The sequence below is a fragment of the Trichoderma atroviride genome, chromosome 3 (assembly GCF_020647795.1).
Source record: "Trichoderma atroviride chromosome 3, complete sequence".
Classification (NCBI taxonomy): Eukaryota; Fungi; Ascomycota; class Sordariomycetes; order Hypocreales; family Hypocreaceae; genus Trichoderma; species Trichoderma atroviride.
Genome location: NC_089402.1, coordinates 3,692,795 through 3,718,056, shown reverse-complemented (window position 1 = coordinate 3,718,056; position 25,262 = coordinate 3,692,795). Strand labels below are relative to the sequence as shown.

Below are 25,262 nucleotides of genomic sequence, written 5' to 3'. Positions count from 1 at the left end.
TTCATAGGTAACGTCTTAATTGCCCAAACTGCGGAAAACCCGGAGTTGCGCTTTAAACAGGCAGCAGAGCGTGGGTTTGTCTACTTTTCTCTCTCTCTCTCTCTCTCTCGCTTTTCTTTATACACTCCCTCTGCTTCTCGTCCAAAAAAAAAAAACTGGCGGGATGACACAATCAGGGTCCACTATATGCCGCCGGCTCCCCGAGAGGAAGAGAAGAAAAAGTTGACCAAGCCAGAAATGAGCTACCCCGGCGGGACAGCAAAAGAATCCGTTGGAAGAGGACAAGTAAGGCAAGCTACTAAGCCCTGATTACAGATCATCTGATGTATGTACATACAGGTATAGGTCCGGAGCACGGAGCAGCTACGGATTTCGTCGCGGAAAAAGAAGCGCCATGCAATGGTACATACACGTCTAGCTGCGATGCTACGCAAGTGCAGGTACTGCTAGGAATCCATTTCGAACGGTGTAGGTACAGTACCGGAGCAAGTCATGAGTGCAATACGCGGGGGGTTCAGAGACAAGAAACACTTTGCGGATAATGCCGAGATCGCTTGATCACCCATCACCACGGGGACCAATAGAATGGGACCAGGGCGTGGCCAGGCATAGCGGGCAACGATATTACATCACCATCTGCCGGGTCGGTATGCACTTATGTGTGTTGGTTGGGAGCTGCAGCAGCCAGCACCTGGGGATGCGCTACTCTCTTGCTAGGTGATTTCCTTAGCTTGTACCGATCTTGGTGTTTGTTGGCCGTGATATTAGACAACAATCTCCTTTTGAGTTTGTACTAAAAGTAGGTACGCGGAGGGCATCAAGAACTCAAAAAAAAAGAGAACGCTGCAAAAGACAAAACCAAAAGAGCCATTTTGAAGAAAATTTTTATTCAGCGGGTAAAATAGCAGCAGCTAGTCGTTCCGGCAAAATTGATAAACGGCCGACCTGCATCGACCTACATTATACCCTTGGAGAAAAGTAGAGTGGTGGTAGCAGCAGCAGCAGCAGCAGCAGCAGCAGTAGCTTGCAGGCGTCGGCGTCATTGCAAGCACAGAAATTTCCAATAGATTTCCGCACTAGACGTGCATTAGGAAGCGGGAATCGGAATACGACTACGCCGAACAGCAGGTAAAATACATGTATGTACCTAGTACTAGAAGCAGCATTGTGTGGGAAATGCAGTCAAGTGCATGAGCGTGTAAGAAATATACTTGCGTGATGTGATGTGTTGACAAAGGACTTGAAACCCGAGGCGAGGTTAAGGAAAAGCGAGGCCGTATAAACGAGGAGAGACTGACCGACATGACAGTGCAGTGCAGTAATACGAAGCGAGGCTATGCAGTGCTACATAAAAGAGAGACGTGATAAAACAGAGCAGAGAGAAAAGAACCGGTCAAGGGAGCCCTGAGGTATATCCAGCCTGTGCGACATTCGATTGTTTCGAATCGGAAACATGGACAAACAGCCTTCGCTTCGCACAGACGATGTCCTGATGCAAGTAAGTCAGCGGTCCCCTCTGATACTACAACTTCTAGGCCACAGCTGAGCTGGGCTGAGCTGAGCTTCCGCAACGGTTTCTCAACCGAGGGACAAACGTGAATAAGCAGCAGAATATAGGAGTAAGACAAACCCCTCTTCCTCGTGGATGAATCGTACAGGATCTCGTCAGCCAAAGGGTCACATCGGGCCACGCACCGAGCGAGATAGATGCTGCGCCGGGACCTGACCAGGCCTCTCCGCGAGAAAGCCATGGATCCGGACGGGGAGTCAGAGGAGGCAAAAGGATCCCGTCCTCCAAAATTCCTCAGTACCTACCTGTAACAAAGGCCAAGACGTGGCAGCTATACTGGTATAGTTGGCGTATCTTTTTCGAGCGGGTGTTTTGCGGTCTTCTCGAATCAGCACTTCTCGCGGGCTCATGTTGCGAAGAGGTACCTCCAAGAGACAACGCAGAAATCGAGGTACCAGGCCTCGTACCTGCCTTGCTGCCGCATGCTTGCTTGCGAGTGGGCGTGGCGCAGAACGCTATGCCCGATCCGCATGGCTTGCAGCGGCCCTGTCCGCCATGTCCCATCAGCCCTTGGCTTACAAGTACAAGTCCGAGGTACTCTGCGTCCTGTGTGCAAGTACGTGTATCCGCAAAGTACCGACAAGCAATACATTCGACTTGCACTGATCTGATGCTTGCAAGGTCGCCTTGTCGGAGAATTATATCGCATCAAGAGCGTCGAGATAATGGCACTGTCTACTAGGTAGCATGGAGCAGCACTCCATCCGCCATTGGAAACAGGCTGTCAGAAAGAAGAGGAAAAGCCAGAGCCACGACCACGACCACGCCCGCCGCCACAAGGGCCCCCAAACGTTGCTTTGCTGCAATTGAGTGTTGCTTGTCAGCGGCAAGCAGGGCCAAATGTGGAAGCTGGCGATTCGTATCCTGCGGCAGCTACAGACTCCAGCACGTGCCAGCAATTCAGTCGCTAATCGGGCTTGATTTCTTCGCACGTCCGGGAGACAACGCCGGTGATTGGAGAGAAATGGCGAGAATTCCAAATACGGCCGTGCTTGCAATGCAATAGCATACAGCTACCTAGCTAGCTATGTTTCGCATGTCTGCGGGCAGCAAGATTGATGATGGCATTTCGGACAGCGAACCTGGCGGCAGAGACGGCGAACTGCCGCTCAGCTCTGTATGATGAATGCGGTCACTTACGCAAAGAGCTTGCTATCTCCCCGACAAAGGACCCCAACCCGCCGCCGCTTACAGCTCGGCTCGCTCTAGGCCCTGGATTTGATGGCTTTTTTTTGGAACGCTCGTATCCTCCTAGAGGCGGCTTACAAGTTACCGTACAAACACAGCACGTTGGCTGGCTGGGACCCTCTCTTTCCCGAGCGGGCGCGCGTCTGTTGGTGGCGATTCAGGTGGTACTCGCTGGGATCTAACCGCCAGCGACCAGACGCAATGAGCACCTAACAACGAGGGAGTTCTGTGACGACGGGATCGCTCGATCTTGTGCTTCCAGTAGCCGTACGAGCATCTCCTCATTCCGTTGCCAGACATCGCATGATTCGTTGCCCCAACGCCGGCGTTGTAGACGGACTCTCCCTTTTTGTTGCTGGCAAGACGCTCCGGATCTCTAGCAGAAAAGAGCTCAGCTGCCTCATTGGACTGGCCGTCCAGCATCCTGTGAGCAAAAAGCGCCAAGTACCAGTAGTGCCACAAGCTCTGCTAATGGTGGGGTTCCGCTAGGGATTATGTAGGCGCGGGAGATCAATCTGGAACAGGCTGCGTACCTCACGGCAGTGTCGAGCCAGGCCATGTGTCTCGGGCAAGGGAGATCGTATCACCCAAATCACTAGATGAAGACAAGGACGTGCGAATTTTTGACATGGCCACCGGCTGCTTGTACAGTGGAAGAGGCATCTGTCTCCCTTGCATCGCCACGAGCAGATGGATCAGTACTAGGTAGGTACCTGTTTTCTCCGTGCATCCTGTACATGGCAATGCTCTCCATGTATCCAATACGCATGCGAAGCCATGGTTCGTGCAAGGCGGGTAATATTTGTCAATGTCCGAGGTGACACTCTGTGCTGTACATGGTGTGCGAGCATCTGCGTGCGAGCTTTTGTTACTGTACGTGTAGATTCTATTCCCGTCCAGACCGGCCGGGAGTGCAACAGTACCTACATGTACCTTGTCAGGTCCAGACATGCTGGGATTGCGGCCTTCTGCGGCACTGCCGGCCGTCAGCCAGCGGTGGCGACGATAGGCCAGACTTGTGAGGTATTGCTGCCAACTGCGTAGCATTGCGTTCCAGAGAGGGCAAACACCGCTGCGTTGGATTGCATGATACAGCCGCTCTACCCAGGCCAAGATCGTTTTGGGGGCAGTGAGACGGACGCGGGTGTTTTTCGCTTCATGTTGTTTGAGATGAAGGCGTAGGGCCTGTGGCCGCCATTCGTGGTGCCGTATCCGCTGAATAGGAGCACTTGAGATTTCTTGAAGCCAGGACTGGCAATCACCCAATTTGTTTCGTAGCACTCTTTATTCTTAATGCTGCTTTCCGCCTTGCCCACGAGTGGGGGCGATGCCAACGTTGATGGGCCGCCAAAGTCAATATAAGTCGTTGTGAATGCACTGTAGCAGGCAATTCCTGTCCTGTGGAGCGGGCTACTGCGCAGATGGTACGAAGCAAGCAGCTGTCCACTGCGAAGTGACCCTCCTCCCGTGATTTAGAGGGAGAGTGGATGGCACTGCAGCTCCATCTCATTGAGCGCAGGGTCAGGCACCGCACCGCCGCTGGCTCTGAGCACGGATGTTTCAGAGATGGCGAGCCTGGCTAACATGAGCGGAAGGGCCTCTCTCCAGTCCAGCCTGGAGGAACGAACCCGTCAGCATCGCTCCGAAGGATTCAGGAGCCCGCCAGCAACAACAAGTCGAGCAGACTGTGGCCGCTACTAGCTCAAATATTGGAATGTTTCTCGCTCTCTATACTTGTTTCTAGCTCGGGCTCCCAAGCAACGGCAACCCGAGAAGGCTTGGTGGCATGGGGTAGCGAGTGATTCAGCGTGGGATAGCCGTTGCCAACGACAGCTGACTGGTGGCCATGCAGGTCTATCGCGGGAATGTCGCACACACCCCTCCACTAACGACGCCCTTTGCCTTTCTTCTTCTTCATGTAACATGGGCAAGCCCAGTAGTGCACGGCAGCGGACCGAGGCATTCTATGGCCATACTACTGTACAAGTAGGTACCTTCTCTCCAGCTCGCCGTGGCAAGTGTTGACGGCGAGACAGAGTCACGAATCGTGGTGCAGCGCAAGAGAAGAAGAGCTTGAGAAGCTGATTTTGATGCGTCCCTTGCGCCGGCCGATGACCGAGCGAGGGCCGGGCTTTTCACGATTACCGCCAATAAAGGTCCTTGTAGGGCACAACCGGGCTTGGCGCGCTCTACGCTCGTACAGGACATCTGCCTGAAGACGTCAGCAGCGCATTGCCTTGCAAGGCCAACTCGCCGTTCTGACGCAGCCTCGACTTTTTGAGGTTGCCGGGCAAGGCGACGAGGCAGAGGGTGGGCTGGCTGTGACGCGGTGCCAGATGGCGCATGTACCTACATGAAAATGATGAAAGTGCTCACTGAAAAGAAGAAGAGAGAGAGAAAGCTGCCACTGCAACTGGCTGGGTGATGTCAGCGCTGCCAGCATCTCCATCCCGTCGTGTGCCACCAGGGCTCGACTCGCCGGCGTTGTGAGTGCGCTGGAGGCTCACCGAGCGAGATTGGGTGCTGCCATTGGTTCGCGGGTGCTTCTTTATGCAGATGAGAATTAAGAAAGCTGATGGGAAGATGGGCGTAGGATGAAAATGGGGTACACGATGCTCCATTACAGCGTGAAGGGTACAGCTCGGCGTACCTGCTAATATGGGGGCAGTGCGTACCAGATTTGGTGGTATTCGGGTACCGTACTTTCGACACACGTCAAGCGGCAGCTTCAATAGCCTCATTTCCAGTTACACGCCGATGGGCGGAGTACCCTAAACGTAAGAATAAACGCGTACGTGTAATTACTCATCTGGCATCGCTTGGACTTTATTGCATCTCGGTTAGCCTGCATTGATCCCGCCTGATGATTGCCAGATTCCATGTTATTTTTTTTTTTTAATGTCTCATTGTTTCGTCAACGTCCTGTTGGGCTTATGAACCACTTGAACTGCATTCCGCAACAGCCGCATCCCAAGCCCAAAAGAGCTGCATTGCATCAAGTCCCCGTAGCGTTACCTGCATGTACAAGTATTTCGTATCCACTCGTATCTTCTCGAAGGAATCAATATTTCAGGTGCTGCTGAAACGGGCTGTGAGCCATGAGGCTGCGGTCAGCAGAGCCCGAGTTTGCACCTTTACACGGAGAACAGCAGCAAAATGAAACCACGCACCTACTGATAGGAATCAGACCACTACAATCATAGAAAGGTCCTGTTAGAAGTATCAGAAACAGTAGATGAAATAAAGCAGAAGCACCGTAACAATTGTGGGTGTAGTAATAGAGCTGTGTGCTTGTCTCCTTATGTGAATAAAATTCATTCATGTTTCCTATAATCTAGCTCCCCACTTGTCACTCTGCTGTTGCCCCCATCTGGCGATCGTTGGCTCTAATTGGATATGCTCGCCGGCACATATATGTCAAATGCGACGGCGTGGCTGTCAGGGAAATTCCAAGCGAAGCCTGCTGGAGGCGGACGAGGCAGCGTGGTGGTCATTCTGTTTCACATGACACTTACAGATCCGTCCCAAGCACAGGCCGTGCTGTTTGCTGCACCGGGCGTGATACTACTAGTAGGCACTGCGCTGCGAGCGATTTCTCAATCTGCACACACTGCTGGATAGGTAGAACAGGAGGCAGCGAGAGAATTGATGCCATGAGATGCAGCAAAGAAGCATTGAAGAGCGCTGTGCCCATTTATAGCATCCATAACCCGGCAAAGATCGCCATAACTGCTGTCGTTGATGCTTGACCATCTGGGTGGTTTAGCTCCCTGTTCGTACCAAGGTACCCGTACGGCGTTCCCCGTACATGTACCAAGCTGAGACATCAGCACAGGCATCCAGGTACCACTGATGTACCGCCAGCAGCACCCGCGTGCCCTGCTAGCAACGCTGCCGCTCGTCATGTGCATGGCAAACGGTGGCACACGGCGCCCAAGGAGGTACTCTGGAGGTACGGTCGTGCATGCAATCTGCATACATGCAACCGGCTCCCGCCTCTTGTTCCATCTCGTCATTTTCTGCTTCGTTGCTGGGATTCGCTAGTGCTGTGCGACCTGGGCTGCATGCACGCACATATCGACAGCAGCATATCCTTGCTTCACCTTGGGCCATGGCCGCCCGCTGCCAGGGAAATGGGAGGGGGCGTGGGCAGAGTTGACGATTGGCAGCGCTGGCTGGGCCACGTTCGGGTCCCATATCCGTCGCCAGAGAGCAATTGATCCCCCCCCCGACGGGCTACAAGGAGCAGCGGCAGCCACATTCTGGAGCCACGGCTACTGTACATGGCCTCGCTGGTAGGGCCTGTGCGCCGCTGAGCGTGATGGGAGAAGAGTCACAACGCCGACCTGGTCCCGCCCGCAGCATGAACAGCATGCTTCTCGACTGCGTCCACAGCTTCGCTGGTGGGTTCTAGGTCGACTGCAGAAAAGGGGTGGGAGGGGACTAGGCAAAGGAGGTCAAGGACAAGAGCAAGAGAGAGAGGATAGCCTGATATGGGGCATCTGTAGCTGCTCTGTCGATGGATACCCAAGCTGTAGTATTGTCAAGAGACGAGGAGAGCAGGGCTCGGAGGCAAACGGGAAATAAGACGCGAGAGATGGGATCTGTATCAAGCTGAGGCATCTGGGCAGCGATTCCACGATGGGGCGCTGGTCTGCCCATCTGCCCGTTCTGGCTGAGCACTGGACACTGTCCGACCAAAACGCCTCAACTGTCTATTTGTACCCGTGTACCGCATGTGCGAGCACCAGCTTCTTCACGTCCCGGCACTGGCCATGCCTATTTCCCATCAAACGTGTAGCGCTTGACAGCAATAGTGCCTCTTGTTTTGGAACCGTCCAGTAGGGTCCTGCTGCCGAGAGCTACTTGTACAAACATCAAATGGTCCGGTGGAATGCAATAAACTGCACCAACCTGTCCGACGTCCAGAGGCTGCTGGGCAGACGCCTCCATACTTTGGCCCTTGCGCCGCGAGGCTAAACCTTGCGCCGTTAGGCTGCAAGCTCCTTGGTCCAGCGGAGCCACCTCAGCGTTGCCCTGGCCCGCCTTTTGGTCGTCCTGGGTACCGGATCAGGTCCCGTAATCTCGACCCGGTCCATCATGGGCGTCGTTGCCAGCCAGCCTGGAGCTGCTCTTGCGCAGCGCCGCCGTGCAGAGAACCTCTGGGGACCTGCTGGGGGGCTGCCCGACGCTGCTGGGCGACGCTGCGGTGCGTGATTGAGCGATTGAGTGCTGCGGGCGGTGTCTGCTCGCTGCGATCCGTGCTCGTGCTCGTGGTACCTCTAGCTCCGGGTACCTCGTGGTGCTGGGCCGGGCCCTTGTCGATGCCCTGTCGATGCCCTGTCTTGGCCCTGCTCTAGGCGCTGCACCGCCGTTCAGTTCTGCAGCGCAGCGCTATAAGCACCACTGCTAGCTGCTGAGCGGCAGGCCATTGAAGCTACTACTACAGCACTACTAGTAGACCCAGCACCTCGCCGCGCATGTACAAGTATGCTAGCACCTGTAGCTGCGCGATGTACCGGCTTGTACTGGGATACTCGCAGATGATGACTGCGTCCACCCCCGTCCCATCTGCCCAGCGCTGGTGGCACGCCCTCTCGCAACCTTGTTCCCACCCTCCCGCTCGCCGTCGTCCGCCATTGTCTCCGCTCCCCCAACTGGCTGGTGCCTCGACTTCCCTCTGCCTCTCTTTTGCTGCCTCTTCTCCTTCACCACGCCTCTCCGCCGCGAGAGCTGCATCACCGCACTCAAACCTCTCTCCCACGCAGCCTCATTGCCCGCCGCCGCTCTGTCCTCTCGGTGCGATTGCGCGGCAGACGCCCTGGTGCCGTCTCCTATTGTGGCGTACAGGCCGGGCCTACTGATTTCATCCCATTGTGTCATATACGGAACCCTTATTCATTGACCGGCCCACTGCGCGGCTTGAATGTGCCTCGCCCTTTGTCTGCTGCTCATTTGGCTTTCACTTTTGCTTCAACGAGACTTTTGACATCTGGGGCGCCACCAAAGCACCAATCGATCATGCGGCGTCCGCACTGCCGCTTATAGAGTTTGTTTTGGCCAGTCGAGTCTGATTTGACCCAAGCAACCTCCTCCGCTGCCAACAATCTGCGCCCCCCCCCAAACTCAACTCACGACAACATCTTATCCCCATACGTTTCGTTAGCAGTACCTGACCTGCTTGCTCTGCATTCATTCTGTCGATATCCTGTGGCTCTTCTGCTGCGGGAAATCTGCATCTTCTCTCAACGTTTGCGAATACCACCTCGACCGCCAAGATGAACTCTCTCAAAATCCCCGACAACGGCCTCCTGCTGGCGGGCTCGAGCTCCGACTCAGCTCTGCCGCCCCAGGCCTTCCATGTCCAACTGGATAAGTCTACCATAGATGCCATCATCAAGGCTTCCCGAAGTGGCGAAGACCTTAGCCTTTCGCTGGGCCCATCTCCTGTGCGTTCTTAAAGCCTCCTCTCCCTGTCTCCTTTATGCACCTGCAGTGGTATGTGGACCTCGATATGCTGACTACTGCGTGATTGTCTTGCAGACGCTACAATTCGGCTCGAAATCACACCGCATCGCTCCTCCCACCGATGACGCCGATTACGACCTGTACCTTACCCGACCGTTCGAATCTACACGCAGGGCGGAGCGGATACCCGCAACCACATCCGTCTTTGACAAGCCCAGATCGGCATCCGATAGGGCCTCTCGCAAAGGGTCTACCTCTGGACTGGACTCTGACCTTGAAGCTCTGCAGAATGGACTGGCGGCTTATGACGCCGTGCGTGAGAGGTTTGTGCTATTTGCGTGTCGCTTTGGTGTTGTGTATTAACATTAACACCTTTATCAGGGCTCGCGTGGTCGGAAACTTGCCTGAGAAGGCATCGGCAAAGTCCAAAGTAAAGCTCATTTCCAATTACGGTTCAAGAGCCGGCTCTATGCCCACTTCACCCAGCCTCCATAGCGTGACCTCCCCTTCACTGAACCCGACCCTCTCCGCGTCCCAGCAGGCTATGGAACGTGCCAAGGAGCAGAGAGTGACTCTCGTTCACGAGTTGGCCGTGAAAGATCGGTCGACTGAATACTTGAAGAAGAAGTGGGAAGGCAAGGACCATGAATTTCGACCGACCCTAGAAAAGATCGCCGAACACAACGCCGACTCAGATACGTGGACCATGGGCAAGACGTACTGGAAAGAGCTTGATGTGTGGAATTACGACTATTCCTCCCAGGACGAGAGACAAACTGTCATTGACAATGCGATCCGACATTACGACAAGCAGAGGCTTTCGGCTTCCGAGGCTGTGTGGCAGAAGCTGCTTCCAAAGGAGGAACGCGGAAAGGGAATATGCTTGAGCCGGCTCCAGGCGAACTTGGCAAAGGGCCCTCCCCCTCCTCCTGCGCCCAAGATCAAAGTTCAAAAAGCAGACGACGGTTCTACATCTGGTGATGGTCTGGAAAGCGATAAGAAGGCCGGAGGAGAAAAGATGTCGCGGTCCGCATCCAATCCTCTCCCTGCCAAAGCCAAGAAGCTGAGCAGCCAAGACGCACAGGCTAAACGGTTGCTTGGTCCTTCCAAGGCTGGCGTTTCTAAGCCCAAGGCGAAGCCCGCTGCCCCGAAGGCGTCTCCAACCAAGAGCAGAGGGGCTGGTTCCAAGGGCACCGACAAACGTATCCTATCACAGGAAATCATTGTCAACTCAGATACCTCTGGCGATGAAGCACCGGCTCCTCCTCCCGCCTTCAAGCCGAAACCCAAACCTGCCGCTTCTTCCAAGGTCAAGGATACCGTCATTGTTGCTGGCCGCCCGCCAATCAAAGCTCCAACTCGACCAGTACCTGTCAAGAGACCCCGCGAAGACGATGACTCTAGCTCTAGCTCTGGCACACCGCTATCGAAGCGCATCAAGCAAAGGCAATCGTTGCCGGCGGCCCGGCTGAAACACCGCCCTTCCGATGCCAGCGTCAACTCACGTGGCACTGCTGCTTCGTCATCCTTCAAGAGCAAGAATACCTCGCCGACCAAGTCGTCTCCCCTGGCTTCCTCGCCGCCTACGAATGCTTCCGATCTCGAGAACGATGCGCCGCCACCACCACCACCCAAGATGAGGCGAAAGGCAGGAATGGAATCCAAGCCACTGGCAGCGAAGCGACGAGCGGCAGAGAGCGTCTCAATGGAAATTCTCCACAAGGCCAACACATTCAAGGCCTACTACCAGCAATATGAAGCATTGCATTACGAGATTTCAGCATTGGATAACCCTCCTCATGAGAAGCTGGCCGATTTGCTGGACATGAGGGGTCGGCTCGAGAGCATGAAGAAAGAAATTTACAGAGAGTGTTCGCCAGCAAGAGACTAGGCAACGAAAACGCACTCGGAATCAAACAGTTTTACAACAATCCAATACAGAAAGGGGCGGCGGTTAATGATTTACAAGTTGAAATGATGATTCGATTATAGCAACAAAAAGGGGATTGGCTACTTTTTTTTTTCTGTTTCTTTTCCACACTGCGTTCTTTTCTTTTTTTTCCACCAGGAGTTCCGGCTTTTTTCCACCTCTTTCGCATTTACACGAGGAATTTTGGGCAACGGATTTTGCATCTGACAGCGAAGCCCTTAGGATAGGCTCGCTCTGGCGCAGGATATGGCTGATACCATTCGAATTTAGAATCTCGAGCAGAAGAGACCAGCAGAAGAAACATCTGTCTGAAGTTCTTTAGTTGATTTTGATATTTGGTTTTGAAACGAACGCAGGGCCCTGCTACAATGAGTACTGAATTACTGAATTAGTGAATTAGGAGGTATGTAGCTTATAGTAGGCTTCTAGTAGTAAGAAGTAGATACAAATAAAAAGTTTTTGGACTCAATTTCGTTACATATGATCTATCGAATGCAAGAGAATATTGGCCTGGCAGTGTACGGCGCTGAAGCTGTGCCTGATGTCACCTTGTTGCACTGAGCTGCGTAGAGGGATCAGCGTCCGCATGAAGATCTTTGTTGATCACCCATGCCTTGCCTACAACAGATGCCGTATTCTAGCACATGCTACTGCAGTGTTACCGGTTCTACGGAGCCGTGGACCCGAAATGCTACGGGTCAAGGCTAGCATCTCGCAGCTGAAGTTGAAACAACCACGGGATCTAGCCTAGTGATCACTCTTGGCCTATGACATTTTATTTTTCAACTTCTGTTTCATGCCCTCAGGGGGGTTGGTTTGTTTTATTTTGGTATTTTACGGGCAATTGGCTCCCGTGTTGCCCTGTTAATGTCCTTTTTCATTTCTGGCTGACCCTCCTTTCACAAATAAGCCGCGGCAAATGAGCTGGGAGCGCGGCCAGCTGCTTCGGGCCTAGCCAGTCATGTACGTAATCTGCGCTCCTCTCCCGCGTTTTGCCTTGCTTCTCTATGCTTTCGCTGACTTTCTCTCTCTTTTCACTTTGGGGAGGGGTCCCCACGTGGGGTGTGGCAGGGACCCAATTTTAGAAACTTTTTTCCCGTCCTTCTGCCGTATCGGAGTCACCTATCATAAAATCTATACCGCCTTTTTTTTTTCTGCCCGCTGTCTTAGTCAGGGGGTCCCAACTCTTTTTTCTTTGTGAGCGGTGACATGCTGGGGTTATTTTAGACTTCCTCAAAAAAGAACCCTGTATCGCTGTTCTGTATATTCCCCGGATTTTTAAGAGACTGTAATTCATCATGATAGCCAACTAGATCCTCACTCTCTGTTGAGAGGGCATTTTCTTTTTCCTTTTTCGTTTCTTCCTTTACACATTTGAATCGGCGATTTCACGGCGTTTGGTACTTGAAGCATTTTACTACTGCATTTTACGACCTTTTGGGAATTTGGCGGGTTTTCGGATACAGGGACTGCGAACATGGCTCTGGCGCCAGAGGATTTTCCGCAGATGTGGCAACGGCCAGGCTATGAAGAGCTCACTGGCATTCTCGAGAGCCTAGAGCTGAGCCCTCCCGTTTGGAACCACAGACAGCAGCGGTCAGACATTGTTGCGCAGCAAGAATCGCTAGCCACTCAGCGCAAGGCAGAAGTGACTCGCTATCTTTCATCTATCATAAAGAGCCCTCTGGCATGGATCGACGACTATGACAAGCAAGAGGCCTTGTGGGAGCTGGCGAGCAAACGCATGTCTGAGAGATGTGGCCGGACTGCCATGGGCGAAGTGACGAGACGGTGGCCGTTTGAAGGCGATGGCGCCGCGTGCGAGCCGTTTGAGCTGATCATCAAAGAGCCTGCTCTGACGGGCGACTCGCTAGGATTCAAGACCTGGGGTTCATCATACGTGCTGTCACGCTATCTGCCTCGACTTGCTGCGACTTCGCTGTTCAAGATCTTTGACGAGACGCTTGGCCAGCCTCCTCCTACGGTCCTGGAGCTCGGCTCAGGAACGGGGTTGCTGGGTGTGGCGGCAGCGGCTTTTTGGCAGACGCATGTGATTTTGAGTGATTTGCCAAACATTGTGCCCAACCTCAAAGATAATATGGAGACGAACAAAGATCTGGTAGAGTCTCGAGGAGGGTCAATGTCTGTCGGCCCACTTACATGGGGTGGAGAAGAAGACGAGATTGACCAGGAACTTTTTGGCGAATCTTTTCAGTTCAAGGCAAGTTGTTTAATCATTTGTAAATGCTATATTCCTAGCGCTAACCCGTGAATGATATCAGGTCGTTCTCGTTGCTGATCCCTTGTATGACGACGACCATCCTGCGCTTCTCGCTTCGGCAATCTGCCAGAATCTTGCTCTCGGCTCCGAATCCAGGGCGGTGGTCATGGTGCCTATGCGAGACGATACAACGCGTGGGCTGCTGGAGTCTTTCAAGCAGGCCATGTTGGATCTCGAGACGCCGCTGTTCCTCGAAGAAGAGAAGAAGTTGGATGGTGAAGATGACTGGGGCGAAGACGAGGACGAGGGCCAGGTCGAATGCTGGCTGGGTGTCTTTTCTCGTGGCGGATCTCCTTTGACGGCGTAAATAATGATGAAGAATATGAGAGCTTCTAGAAGATGTACATGATAGATGGTGGCTAAAGTTGGCAGAAAAAAAAACGGAATAGGATAGATTAAACTCAAAACTCGAGATGGCGTATAGAAGCTAGAATTTAATATAGACCCGCATACATGGCATTTCTGCAAAAACATTCACCACCCATACTTTGATTTTCAACACCAAGACAACCGTAGGCTCAGAGTAAAAGAAATAGGATAGTAGTAATCAATTTGCATCAGCTTTTTATCCAGGCAGAGATATCTAAACCTTGCATCTCGCATCTTCTCTCCTTCATCCAGTATTTCCACGTTTGTATCTAGTAAAATGGCACGATGATTCACTACACTTGATAAAGAAAAGTATGGTATCTTCTCCAAGACCTCTTCTAAAAACGGCTTGTTATTGGTAGCCTATTGTTCCCCAAATTATGCTCCAGCACAATAGATAAGCTTCATCGAGTGCGTGGTTGAACGGTCTGTATCTGATTCAGAAACGCAGGGGCTTCTTCTGACTATGGCGTAGAGAGAGAGGATATTTTTGCCCTGCTCTTGTGCTTCTGTTGCCTTCGCTTTTCTTCTCTCCTTTACCATTTGTCTGCTTCTTCTACGACCGCAGGTTTTCTATCAAACTTGTTCTGCATTCCTCTCCATTGCGTATTCCTCACAAACATCCCATGATATTCTCTTCTCCTATACACAAACCAACAAATTCACTTGTGGTAGGGAAAAAAACAAAAAGGCAACTCGCCCTTCTACTTGCAGGTACTTTGAGCTACGCGTGCGTTGGGAAAACCCCGTGACCGGGTGCCGGAAGATTTGCTGAGTCCCTACCCGTCCGCACTGGCACAAGCTTCTTCCCCCCTAAACTTTGCCCTCTATCCTCTACCACCTAATTTTCCCTTTTCCTTCCTCTTGTTTTTTTGATTTTTCCCTGCACGCGAATTCGGCTTTACTTTCTCTTCCTTTACCTTTGATTTTTTGCTCACGTTTTGTTCTTTCTTGATTATCTTTGTATTAGATAATTCCTCCTCCTTACCCTTTATTTTTTTTTTCCTGTGTGACAGGAAAACCCACTGCAGGTATTGCTTGGAGCCGCTATCGCTTCCTCCCTCCAGCTTGTACCCGAAAGGAAGCGTTTGGTTCAAGCAAGCGAGCACACATCGAGGAATCTATTTGATATTTACTCCTTTGTTTCCGTTTGAGGAACACACGCAGGCTCTGTATAAGGCGTCGAGTGGGCGAGACGTTGCTACTCTTTGCGGTTCACAGCATAGCGTCGGCATCAGGCAGAAAGGTAACTTGCACTGCAGCTTCTGAAAAGGAAGCTTGATCCCTGAATTCACTGTCATGGCCTTATTCACGAGTAGCAAAAATCAAACAGGAGACCAAGCTGACGCGTCACAGAAATCAAAGATACCTCGTCATCATGGTCGGCGCAGCGCAATACCAGGACAACGAGATTGAGTGGGTTCTCTCCGCCGTTGTCACCAAGAAGAAGCAGTCGTACATTCAAAAGCACTTCAAAGAGAAGTTTGGCCGTGAGTTGAACCATAATCAAATTCGCTATATCAAGAACAAGTATGGCAAAGATCCCAGGTTCAAGTAGGTTATTCCCCCTTTCTCAATCCTCAATTCTCAGCTGCTTCGATACCCTCTGTTACTCTCTATGTTGACAGTTAGAAGAGAAAGAAACTATAATTCATCAAGTGACGACAGCATTTGCGCAGAGAATACTAATATGTTATCGTTTCTATAGTAGCCCGCTAGTGAACATTCATGCTCCTCCGAGAGTAACAACTCCTGAACCAAAGGGTTCGAGTGAGCATGGAGATGTAGATACGAAGAACAATGATGCTGCCTTTGGAAATCAAAACCAAGCTGGACCTTCGGTGGCCACAGAAGAGGCGCAGAATGGACCAGAGGATGATGGTACGAAAGCAACGCAGCCGAAACGCAAGAGAAGCCGCCATGGGCAAGGGGATGCGCTTGAAAGGTAAGTTGTTTACTAATATTCCATATATCACGTTTTGAAGCATAGTTTATAACATTGATTTGCCTTGAGTTCAAGATTGATAAAGCACACCACGAAATCCCAACGATTGAATTCCAGTCCTCAACAAAGTGCTACGTCAGGCCCAATCCTTCTTTCCCAGCAGCAGAACAACTCCGATGTTCGCTTCTCTCTATCGCATCCCCACACCCATCCATCATCAATGCCACAAGCTTCCCTGGGGGACAGCGACCATACACCCCTATACGCGGGAATGTTTCAAGGCTTCCAGCATCCACAAAATCTTGCGCTGCTGCACAGCACGAACACTAGAATTACTTGGGCTCCATCCATGTTCATGAACAGTCATAGTTGGGAAGCGGCTGGAAATACTCCAGTATTCACAAGCATTAGTGGTAGCGCAGATTCTTCCGCTATAACCCAAGCATCACAATCTCCAATGATGGAAAACCAATCGATGGGATACACGATGTTCCAGTCGCCAACTGCAGATCAGTACCAGTTTCGACAGCCCTCTTCTCAGCTGGGCGGCCAACAAGTCTCGCAGTTTTCGCCCGCCACACCCAGCCTCAGTTCGCCTCCATATGCAGGACATCAGGAACAACACCAGCAACTGCTGCAACAAGAACAGCAGCTCTATTCTCATACTAATGTTGGCACCATTCCAACCTTGCCTGGTTCTGAAATATCAAACTTGGAGAACGCACCATATGTGCAGAATCTATCAGGGGTAGCTCCTCAACTAATCCCAAGCTTTCAGGAGGTTCCTATTGAGTCAACATGTCCCCAGCATGGTACAAAGCAATTGAATCTAGCTCAGATGGAGAGTGGCACAAACTGGGCTCACACTACTCCTCCCCTCAACTCCTCTCCCCAAAATCTCTCTCTTTTCGACTTCACTGCATCGCCCATAAGCTTTCCATTTGAAAGTGTAAGCCAGACGGGCCCTACAGCTGCTTCTTCGCAAGCTGTCCGTCAAACACTTTACAACAATACGAACATGTATAATTCGAGCTTGCCTACTCAAGGACAGCATAATCACTCGCTGCAGTCTGGTCAACAGCATTTCAGCTTTGATGCTAGCGCATTCGAGCTTCTTAACATGGCCCAAATCCCTAGTCTGAACACCACAACCGCCATGCCTTATACGCAACTATCGTACCCAGTGAACAATACGACAACGGCTTTCTCGCCCTTGATGATGCAAGCTAGATATCGGCCTCATTCATTCCACAGACGATCCACTCCTGGACGACATGTTTGCGCTGTGCACGGTACAGCAAGTGATATGTCTGGTACGATTGATCCAAGACTGCTGGCTACGAACTCGCCTTCCCCCCAACCTCGTACATCTATGTCTTCTCCCTTGGATGAAGCTAAGCGCGGAAAGGAAACGCCCACAAAGAGTTCATCATCTTGAGACTGTTTGATATATGCCATTTCATGGGAGGCTATTATCGTTTCATCTTTTCTATTTCTCGCAACGGTGCAAATCGGCTGTATAAACAATGTTGGAGCACAAAGAATTTGGTATTAAAAACCAAGACATAATGCACAAAAGAGAGCGAATAGGAGCTCTATTTGAACAGAAGCAGCAAGGACGGGTATATCCGAACTCAAAGTGCTGTGGTATACAAGCACTTAGGCGAATGGGGTTCATTTGCTCTCTTCTTTCATTTCAGTTTTTCTTTTTTAAGTAGTATTGCAAACAAATCTCAAATCTCAACCAAAGATAATCTCCTAACTCAAATAACCACAAAAGTGCTCTCCACAACTTGTATTTGAAAATCGGAAATGCTAACTGATAATATCTTCCACAAGTTAAATAAACAAAGTGCTTCCCAAAACTAGTGATTGGAAATCTGAAATGCTAACTGACGATTACCTCCCCAAATTCAATAGAAAACAGCAAAGGTTCCTCCCAAAAACAGCTTCCAAACTCCTTTTTTGCCTTGCGGCAACATATCGAAATTAAACCCATTATCCAAGAAGCGAATGATCATACAGCTCTACCTCCCCCTTCCCTTGTCGTGTTGTTTATTTTTTCGCTAAATGACTGCTGCCCCGCCAGATACATAACTAACCCTGATAAACAGACTATTCCTCCTTTACATTATCTCACTCCCCCCCCCAAGCGCCGTAATCAACTTAAAAAAAGTGTAGTGCAAAGGGGTATATAGAGCACATGGAAACAGGAAAAAAGATGGTCGCTAAAACTCGTATCACATTGTCCCAATTGCCTTCTCTTTTTCTCTCTTCTCTCCTCTCTCCTCTTCACTTTTTAATTCGCCCTTTATCATCCATGGTAAATCTTCTCCAGGTAAACGTATAGAAAGACCATATGCAAGGGTCTCAGATTTTTAAATCGCAATGCTGGTGTGTCGTCGAGCTTCAACTTCCTCAAGAGAGAAGTTGAAGACAAATCTAAACAGATCCCTCAAGTAGGCATAGCGAGGCGAGTTATTGGCCAAAGTCGAGACGCTCTTAGCCATATCCACGGCTGAGACGCGCTTGCCCCGTGAGGGCATTGAATGGTTGCGAGGAATAAATGCGTCCATGAGGACGGCGTTTTTGAACTGCTTAAAGAGGGAAGTATCTCTTGGAAGAGGGCCAAAAGAGTCTGCTGGTAGGGCTTGTACAAAGTTTTGCAACAGTGCAGGTGCTGTCTTTGGATCAGCAATGGTTTCACGGTCGAATCCAAGATTCATCGCGGCTCGGAGAACCAGAATCTTGGCCCGTGTAACGTTGGGATCTTCAGCTGCATTGGTCGTGGTCGCGGTGCTTGAAGTCCTATTGCTGCTGTGGGAGAAGCTTGACAGATTGGAAGCACTGCTGGACCACCTTCCACCTCGACCATTATCACTGGAAGGGCCAAGTACTAGGAGATTGGGCATTTGTGGGGAGCGACTTTCTGGAGAGATCGGAGTGTCCTCGAATTCTGTGACTGGAGTTTCGGGGACTGGCGGGGGGCTTCCGCGGCCGCTCTTCTTGATGGACGCTCTTGATGCTTACTTGCTTTGAGTGACGTGACGAGCGATTTGACTGACGACTTTCACGTCCAGTTTGGTCCGAGGGCTGGGAGAAGAAGCTTGCATGAGAGGGCCGAGGGGTGTTTCTATCCGTGGACACCTTTGTCCAGCTGTCTTTGAATAGGTCGCCCAAGCCCCAGCATGCTTGAACCGTAGAAAGGAGTAGTTCGCTGTCTGGAGGCTTACCCTCCAGTCTATTCTGACGCAGACTGAACAGCATTTCTGCAAGCGTCCAGCAAGCCCCGAGGAGTTGATCAGTTTTGCCAACAAGGTCAACTCGCTGCTTCATTAGACGATGGCATAGTGTGATGTAGAAATCGAGAGTGCGTTCTCTGAATTCCTCTGGTAGGTTTCGATTGTCTTGAGCGCTATATAAACTGTTGCGGGGTATTAGAAAAGTAGAGGGAAGAAGTGAGGATTCAGGGGGGGGGGGGGGAAACACTTACTGGTTATTCAATTCAAAGCTAACCCTTAGGACGGAGTCTGCCAGCTCGTCCTTTTTCTCACGAACGTCGAACAGAGCCTGGCAAAAGTCACGGCACAGGTCTAGATTGAACTTGACGCTTAGATATGCCGGATCCTCATCCTGGTTGTCGTAGAGCTTATGGCAGAGCTTCCAACACGCTCTCCACGCTCTTTCGACGGCATCAGGAGTTCCCGAATCTCTGAAAGCTCTCGGTCTATGCATTGAACTTAGATTGGCTAGAGTATTGCACAAAGTCCAAGACTCGTGAAGGAGAGTTCGCAGGTCGCCAATCTCATCAGCTACCTGGGGTACATGGGGAAAGGGCTCTTCATCGTCATCATCGCCCTCGGCCTCGGTCTGTTCATCGATTTCTGTAACTAGTTAGCAATGGCATGGCGGCGTAGAAGAATATGCAAGACACCGACTTTCAAGGCTGCTGGTGCTGCTAGAGCGCAGCCGGCTACCATCGACAAGCATATCTTGCAAGTCTTGTGCCCTTGGAGTGGCGCTATCTAGACTATATCGCACTGGCTTGACATCGGTGGAGATAGGGGGCCGAGTAGGATGGCTGGGCGGCTTTATTATGAGAATTTCGTCAGCTTCTGCAATTAATTGTTCGTGTACGGAGTATGTTGGTAGAGGTTGCACTAACGCTATTGAAGGTAGACGAAGGTTGGCTGGCGCCATCTCCTTTAGGTGATGATCTTTCAGTCGAGGTAACTGACTTGGCGGAAGGCTCGCTGGATGCCTATATGTAAATTTAGCCATGTTGCATATCAGGTAAGTTGTCTGCACGCAATGCTTACCCAACTAGCAAAGCTTTCCGGAGCATGGATAACCGAGACAGCTTCTTCGGGATTGCCTTGGCGAACAATATCCGGCAGATTGGTTGTAAGCATAAACACCTATCCTGATATTAGCACTGGGACGTACGCAACTTGACGTCCTGGTATCTAATTTACTTACATCTGAATGCTGACGATAGTGATTTTCCCTTGCTACATGATCTAGCTCGACGTCGTCGGCAATGTCATCTTCAATCTCTGTAGTCTCAGTGCCGTTGGACGTTACAGGAGATGGTCCGACAATGTCACTGGGGCTCAATACGTGCATCGATTGGGACGATAAGCGATGGTGAATAGAGTCAGGCCGAAGAGAAGAAGAGTCAGTGGCAGGCGGGGGAGAAGACCTAAAATGAAGAAGTTAGCGATGGTAACAGAAAAACAGGTCGACAAGCGTCTCGAGCATACATGATTCTGTATGGAGATCTGACTCCATCGGATTCGGACGTCGCAGACATGTCGTCGTGGTGGCTGAATTTGAACTGTAGGCTCCCAGCGGATGATCGTAGCGGCGCTTCGAGGGCCATGATAGTCGATCAATGCAGCGCGCGAGAGAAGAATGGCGCCAAAGACTGCAACGTCGAGCTGTCTTATACAGCAACTTTTTTCTTCGTCTCCTTCTGGAAACAGTGATCTGCGCAGCAGCAAAGAAGCCCAGAAAGCCCTGCTTCCAAGCTGACAGCGCAGACGGCCTCTAATTACCCCACGAAAAAAAGCCTTGGGTCGCAGCCGCAGTTGTGGCGATGTGAAGCGCTCGAGATGCGGCGGGAATGGTGTTTCGAAGAGCTAGCAGAGGCGGTCGCAATCGCGGGCCTCGATTGACGGTCGTGCTTCCAGAATAGAAGCAAAGCTGCACTTCGAAACGTCCCAGTCGTAGATCGGGCAAGGCAGTCCAGGCACGCTGGATGGCGGGCTGGCTGGTTTAAGAGACGCCGCGGCCAGGCAGAGGGACCAGGGGTCAGCACACCCCTGCTCAGAACATGCAGCGACGCCGGGCTGCACAGACTCCAGCTAGTCCTCGTTCCGGGCCTCGTTGATGGAGGAATGGCGTTTGTGAGTATGGAGTCGCAGCAAGCAGAAGTAGACTCCGCGCTCTGGAGCTCGCGCTTAATGGACGCCGCTTTCCGGATACCACTACTGCAGGTGGGCTGGGCGAAGCGGAGAAGAGAACAGCAAAGAGCTCGGCAAGTCGACGTCCTTGATATCAAGTCGAAGCTTTGTGGGTGGGTGAGCAAGTAAAGGGCTTCGTCAGCAGACAGCTTTGAAGGAGGGAGGCCAGAAGACAAGAGAGGCTCAAGGCTAGTCCGGTCACAATAGAGGAAAGGAACCAAAGTGTCCACAATGCGGCGAATGGCGAGTCACACTGAGAGCCTTGGATGGAGGACCGATGGATCGGTAAGACGGCCTCAAAGCCTAGCCTTGGTGTGTGAGGAAAGACGAGCTGGAGGATGGATGAACTTGGCCAGCGGGCGGTCGAGGCACAGAGCCTCGAGTGCTATTGCCGGAGCTGCTACGGCGCCTATAGGCCTATGGGCCACGGCATGCATGCAGGATCCATCCGCCAGCTAATGTACGTGTAGCTCGAGCCCGCGGTTAAAGAAGAACGCCTACTCTACTGGTACATATCCAGGCCTCACGGTGGGTAAGAACAGACGCAAGGCGCCAGCCCGTCGCTTAATCTGCCGTGCTCTTGATCCTGCTAGTACGCTGATACTTGTCGACTGACAATTGACTGCTAGGCATCGTGAATCCCTGGCGGATGCGCCTTCGTGGGGGAATCAGCTCACAGAGCGCGCTCGCCCAGCCGAGAGTGGAGGGCTGGCAACGATGCCCGTCGCTCAAAGAAGAAATGACAAGCCAGCAGTCTCGCGAATAGCCGCGGCTTGCGCAAAGGTACAGATGGGTCAGCTACGCGAAAGAAGGCTGTCGAGTCGGCAAAGTGCTGCTTGGAGGAATCCCGACAATGATACGAGCACTGCAGACGTTACGCAAAGACCTAATCTACCCTTATATCTCATACCTCTTGCAAGATATCTACAGAATACGCAGTGGTTCCTGCTGCCCTTTTCCTCAACTCTTCATGCTGCTACCACCGGCTCGCAAACAAAAGAGGACCCAATGCCCACAAACAAGAGAATCACCTTTCTCTCGCTTCCTTGTTGTCTGTTGGACACTGCAACCTTGAAAGCCTTGCCTGACAATGCGACGCGACCGGGGCGGGGAACTGCTGCGCTGCATCTAGTTCTTGAAGAGGACCTTCAGAAAACAGCAACTGGCCACTCACAGACACGATCGGTCGCAGAGTGGATGCAGCATGCATAGAGTCGACAGGCGTCGGCGCTTAATTCAGGTGGATGACATGCTAGTCACGATTTGTCGACGAACCAAGACCCCTGGTCGAGCGTGCATGGAGAATATGCGAGGTCGAGCGAGAGAAAAAAAAGAGAGCGTCCAAAAAGTTGAGAGCTGATGGCTTTGGAGTTCCTTCTTGAAGTCACCCATATGTGCAAGCCAAAACAATGGCTTGAGGATTTCACGACCACCAACACGGAAATGTGCTGCTGACACTTGGAGGCAAGGCTGGACTGCTGACTCGCAATTGATTGACTGACCACCCAGAGACTGCGTGCTCCATGCTATTTACGGAACTGCTCTCCGTGTCCATGACATGAATATGCTGTTGGTCGCAGCAACTGCTTCCAACATGCTGCCACGTCTAACCCAGTAGCAAGCTCCATCTCCGAGCATCAGCCCAACCTCGGCGACGCTGCTCGACTCAGAGGTGAAGACTCCAGCCCTCCCACCACCATCGTTTCTCGTCACAGCGCCAATCTGCTCGGTTCGTGGTCCGCGATGCCCCTCGACCCCTGTGCTCAGTCCGCAGACAGAGTTTCTCAACCCGCTGATTGGCAGCGCTCGACCCGACGATCTGGTCCCGGCGCTACTGCTGCTACAAAGCCGGTTAGGCTCGGCCAAAGGCCCACCAGCTCTCTCGAAGCACCCGCCAGTGGGTCGCCGATTTTCTGCTTCCCCGAGCCTGAGCGGAGTCACCAGATGCTTGTTTGTATGTATGTATGCCAGTGTGTGTGAGAACATGCAGATAAGGCACATGGAAGGCTTCCGGGCGGGCGTAGAGCAGCGCTCGAGGCCAGCAGGAAGGGAATAAGTCGGGCATGCAAGTTGTCACAGGCTGCTAAGCTTTATAGGCTCTTCGCGTCGCACCCACAGCTTGCGTTCTTGGCTTGGCGTGGGATTCTGCTGAACTGGCACTGCATGTGGCAGTATCTCTATTCTACAGTGATGCACATCGTGACGGCCTATTGCAGTAAGTGGTACGGAGTTCACTCATATATCATATCCTTCTGCTGTATGGATGGGAATGGTCCACTCTCGGGCCGCTGTTGTCCTGAATCTGAAACCTCACAGCTTCGTGCAGGTTTACTACCACTGGCAAGTTATTTTGCACAGCAAAATGCCATGGCAGGTCGCGGCGAAATTGTGGTTACTTGTTATCTCAACTACATTCCCGTGGATACCTATATAAACGCTTTTCCCCACGGGAGCCGCAGCATAAACCAGCCTCGCTGGATTAGCTGCTTGGTAGTATGAAACGCATTTACACGAATCAACATCAAGCTGGCTGCATGGAAGCATGCCCGCTTCGAACCAACACACCAATAGAGATGGAGTGAGCCAGCACTAGTGAATGCCAGCTGTCGTACTAAAGGATGGAGGTTTGCACCCAACAGCTGAAGAGGCGTTTATGCAATGCACTCGATGGGTGCATACATAGCGGCGAGCCCAAGGATTTAGTCTCCAACCTACCGGCAAGTAGATGAGGCTCTTGGGAAAACAATACAGCTAAAGGCTTTCTTCTCTCGTGACAATAACCACCTAAAAGCTGTCCGCCCATTCCTTCGCGCCGGTATCCTTGTAATGAATATCCACCCTACTACGTACTGCATTGATGGATTGCAGTTGATGCGTAACTTCGACGTCTTGCTTTATGACGCTGGAGTCCAGATGGGCTCTCTAAGTGATAGCTCTGACTCATTTACGCTGCACTATGGATATGTGCTGGAAATTGATAGGACTAGACGACTGGGAGCTAACCAATATGCGTCCAAGAATCACTACTCTGTGGCGTACGCACATGACGATAGGAAGCGGTGAATAGCTAGGTTTGCAACTATCCACTTGTATCTTGCGATATTAACTGCCGTATATGTGGTATTGGACAGGATCCTTGCCTTGTAGAACATTAGTTATTCCACACAATCCAATCCAAAGCTGGACCTGAGCCCTTGTGGTATTACCATATCTCCCACATACCATCTCACGATTCATCTGTATCCCATCCTGAAGAGAAAACATCAACAGTATGCCGTGGTTGCTGTAAGGTGCCGCAATATTGCGAGTAAAGTAGAAGTCATCGTTCGATTATTACGGCGTGTTTACGGCCTCGCCGCCATCGTTGCAATCTGATTTTTATTCGTCCTTGCGCCAAGCCAGAAAATACGTATTAACAAGATCCAAAACGCCAAACTGTGCATCACATCTTTCTATTTGATCAAAACTTTATGCCGACTCGTTCAATCTCTGCTTCTTTTCGTTGCGTCCATCGGGGGTGTACCTAAGAGATTGATTAGCAATCAGGGGGGCATCTTCGAATCTCGATTGTGGTGCCGTACTTTAGAAGCTTCTCGATGAGGTCGACGTGTGTCATGATCATACGTCGGCAGCAGTAGCGCTTCAGACCTAACTCGTCCATGGCATCACTTTCTTGAAGTTAGTCCCGAGGCCTGCCTTGACAGTTGAAAGGATACCATACCCATCGGTCTTGCGCGGGTCTGCGATCAGCTGGAGATAGCGCTCCCAAAGGTCGCCAGTGACCTATTGTAATCAGTCATCATCCATTTTGGCGCTGGGAAAAACAAAGTATCTGGATGCCTACCTTTCCACAGGAGAAGCAGCGGATGGGAATAATCATTTTGGCGATGTGATGATGAATATAGCTTTGCGGTAGAGAATCTGGCAGCGGGAAGAGTTGCTTGAAGCGACGCGGGTAGCTGAAAATATTATTGCTGCCGACGTTCTGCCGCGCGGTGCTTATCTTATCGCTGATAGCTGGAAAAAGTTCACGGCGGCACCAAAAT

At 51.5% G+C, this 25,262-nt stretch overlaps 10 protein-coding genes across 11 annotated transcripts; 4 read left to right on the top strand and 6 right to left on the bottom strand.

The window, feature by feature from the left end:
• Positions 1–2,839: 2,839 nt before the first annotated feature.
• On the bottom strand, positions 2,840–3,181 carry TrAtP1_006499 (uncharacterized protein; the record flags this gene model as incomplete). The annotated part of the gene is made up of 1 exon (XM_066113153.1): positions 2,840–3,181. The coding sequence occupies one exon, from the start codon at positions 3,179–3,181 to the stop codon at positions 2,840–2,842; it is 342 nt and encodes a 113-aa protein (XP_065969239.1).
• Positions 3,182–3,858: 677 nt separating this feature from the next.
• Positions 3,859–4,344, bottom strand: TrAtP1_006498 (uncharacterized protein; the record flags this gene model as incomplete). Its single annotated transcript, XM_066113152.1, has 2 exons — positions 3,859–4,171; positions 4,253–4,344. 2 exons carry the CDS (start codon positions 4,342–4,344, stop codon positions 3,859–3,861), a joined length of 405 nt encoding a protein of 134 aa, XP_065969238.1.
• A 450-nt stretch (positions 4,345–4,794) lies between these two features.
• Positions 4,795–5,565, bottom strand: TrAtP1_006497 (uncharacterized protein). Its single transcript, XM_066113151.1, has 2 exons — positions 5,112–5,565; positions 4,795–4,970 (listed from the first exon to the last, which is right to left on the bottom strand). Exon 1 carries the CDS (start codon positions 5,497–5,499, stop codon positions 5,131–5,133), a length of 369 nt encoding a protein of 122 aa, XP_065969237.1. The 5' UTR covers positions 5,500–5,565; the 3' UTR covers positions 4,795–4,970; positions 5,112–5,130.
• Positions 5,566–8,462: 2,897 nt separating this feature from the next.
• On the top strand, positions 8,463–11,623 carry TrAtP1_006496 (uncharacterized protein). Of its 2 annotated transcripts, XM_014083086.2 has the most exons (3): positions 8,463–9,207; positions 9,302–9,549; positions 9,608–11,623. In XM_014083086.2, the coding sequence occupies exons 1-3, from the start codon at positions 9,037–9,039 to the stop codon at positions 11,115–11,117; spliced, it is 1,929 nt and encodes a 642-aa protein (XP_013938561.2). In that variant the 5' UTR covers positions 8,463–9,036; the 3' UTR covers positions 11,118–11,623. The 2 variants fall into 2 exon arrangements, with proteins under 2 accessions (XP_013938561.2, XP_065969236.1); XM_066113150.1 differs by having other exon boundaries at positions 9,302–11,623.
• A 584-nt stretch (positions 11,624–12,207) lies between these two features.
• TrAtP1_006495 (uncharacterized protein) lies at positions 12,208–13,903 on the top strand. The gene is made up of 2 exons (XM_014083085.2): positions 12,208–13,377; positions 13,439–13,903. Exons 1-2 carry the CDS (start codon positions 12,634–12,636, stop codon positions 13,742–13,744), a joined length of 1,050 nt encoding a protein of 349 aa, XP_013938560.1. The 5' UTR covers positions 12,208–12,633; the 3' UTR covers positions 13,745–13,903.
• A 1,281-nt stretch (positions 13,904–15,184) lies between these two features.
• TrAtP1_006494 (uncharacterized protein) lies at positions 15,185–15,755 on the top strand (the record flags this gene model as incomplete). The annotated part of the gene is made up of 2 exons (XM_014083084.2): positions 15,185–15,360; positions 15,515–15,755. The coding sequence occupies 2 exons, from the start codon at positions 15,185–15,187 to the stop codon at positions 15,753–15,755; spliced, it is 417 nt and encodes a 138-aa protein (XP_013938559.2).
• A 483-nt stretch (positions 15,756–16,238) lies between these two features.
• On the top strand, positions 16,239–17,189 carry TrAtP1_006493 (uncharacterized protein; the record flags this gene model as incomplete). Its single annotated transcript, XM_066113149.1, has 1 exon — positions 16,239–17,189. The coding sequence occupies one exon, from the start codon at positions 16,239–16,241 to the stop codon at positions 17,187–17,189; it is 951 nt and encodes a 316-aa protein (XP_065969235.1).
• Positions 17,190–18,129: 940 nt separating this feature from the next.
• TrAtP1_006492 (uncharacterized protein) lies at positions 18,130–18,477 on the bottom strand (the record flags this gene model as incomplete). Its single annotated transcript, XM_066113148.1, has 1 exon — positions 18,130–18,477. The coding sequence occupies one exon, from the start codon at positions 18,475–18,477 to the stop codon at positions 18,130–18,132; it is 348 nt and encodes a 115-aa protein (XP_065969234.1).
• A 151-nt stretch (positions 18,478–18,628) lies between these two features.
• Positions 18,629–20,633, bottom strand: TrAtP1_006491 (uncharacterized protein; the record flags this gene model as incomplete). The annotated part of the gene is made up of 7 exons (XM_014083083.2): positions 18,629–19,175; positions 19,245–19,635; positions 19,690–19,840; positions 19,917–20,012; positions 20,071–20,169; positions 20,231–20,453; positions 20,515–20,633. The coding sequence occupies 7 exons, from the start codon at positions 20,631–20,633 to the stop codon at positions 18,629–18,631; spliced, it is 1,626 nt and encodes a 541-aa protein (XP_013938558.2).
• Positions 20,634–22,791: 2,158 nt separating this feature from the next.
• Positions 22,792–25,240, bottom strand: TrAtP1_006490 (uncharacterized protein). The gene is made up of 4 exons (XM_066113147.1): positions 25,061–25,240; positions 24,938–24,999; positions 24,798–24,884; positions 22,792–24,739 (listed from the first exon to the last, which is right to left on the bottom strand). The coding sequence occupies exons 1-4, from the start codon at positions 25,094–25,096 to the stop codon at positions 24,685–24,687; spliced, it is 240 nt and encodes a 79-aa protein (XP_065969233.1). The 5' UTR covers positions 25,097–25,240; the 3' UTR covers positions 22,792–24,684.
• Positions 25,241–25,262: the final 22 nt, after the last annotated feature.

Coding starts and splice junctions, on each gene's coding strand:
- TrAtP1_006495 (XM_014083085.2), top strand. CDS start 12,634: ATGGCTCTGGCGCCAGAGGATTTTCCGCAGATGTGGCAACGGCCAGGC. Junction 13,378..13,438: donor GCGAATCTTTTCAGTTCAAG/GCAAGTTGTTTA, acceptor GAATGATATCAG/GTCGTTCTCGTTGCTGATCC.
- TrAtP1_006496 (XM_014083086.2), top strand. CDS start 9,037: ATGAACTCTCTCAAAATCCCCGACAACGGCCTCCTGCTGGCGGGCTCG. Junction 9,208..9,301: donor TTTCGCTGGGCCCATCTCCT/GTGCGTTCTTAA, acceptor ATTGTCTTGCAG/ACGCTACAATTCGGCTCGAA. Junction 9,550..9,607: donor TATGACGCCGTGCGTGAGAG/GTTTGTGCTATT, acceptor CACCTTTATCAG/GGCTCGCGTGGTCGGAAACT.
- TrAtP1_006490 (XM_066113147.1), bottom strand. CDS start 25,096: ATGATTATTCCCATCCGCTGCTTCTCCTGTGGAAAG. Junction 25,000..25,060: donor GCTGCTTCTCCTGTGGAAAG/GTAGGCATCCAG, acceptor TGATTACAATAG/GTCACTGGCGACCTTTGGGA. Junction 24,740..24,797: donor CTCATCGAGAAGCTTCTAAA/GTACGGCACCAC, acceptor TCAATCTCTTAG/GTACACCCCCGATGGACGCA.
- TrAtP1_006497 (XM_066113151.1), bottom strand. CDS start 5,499: ATGAGGCTATTGAAGCTGCCGCTTGACGTGTGTCGAAAGTACGGTACC.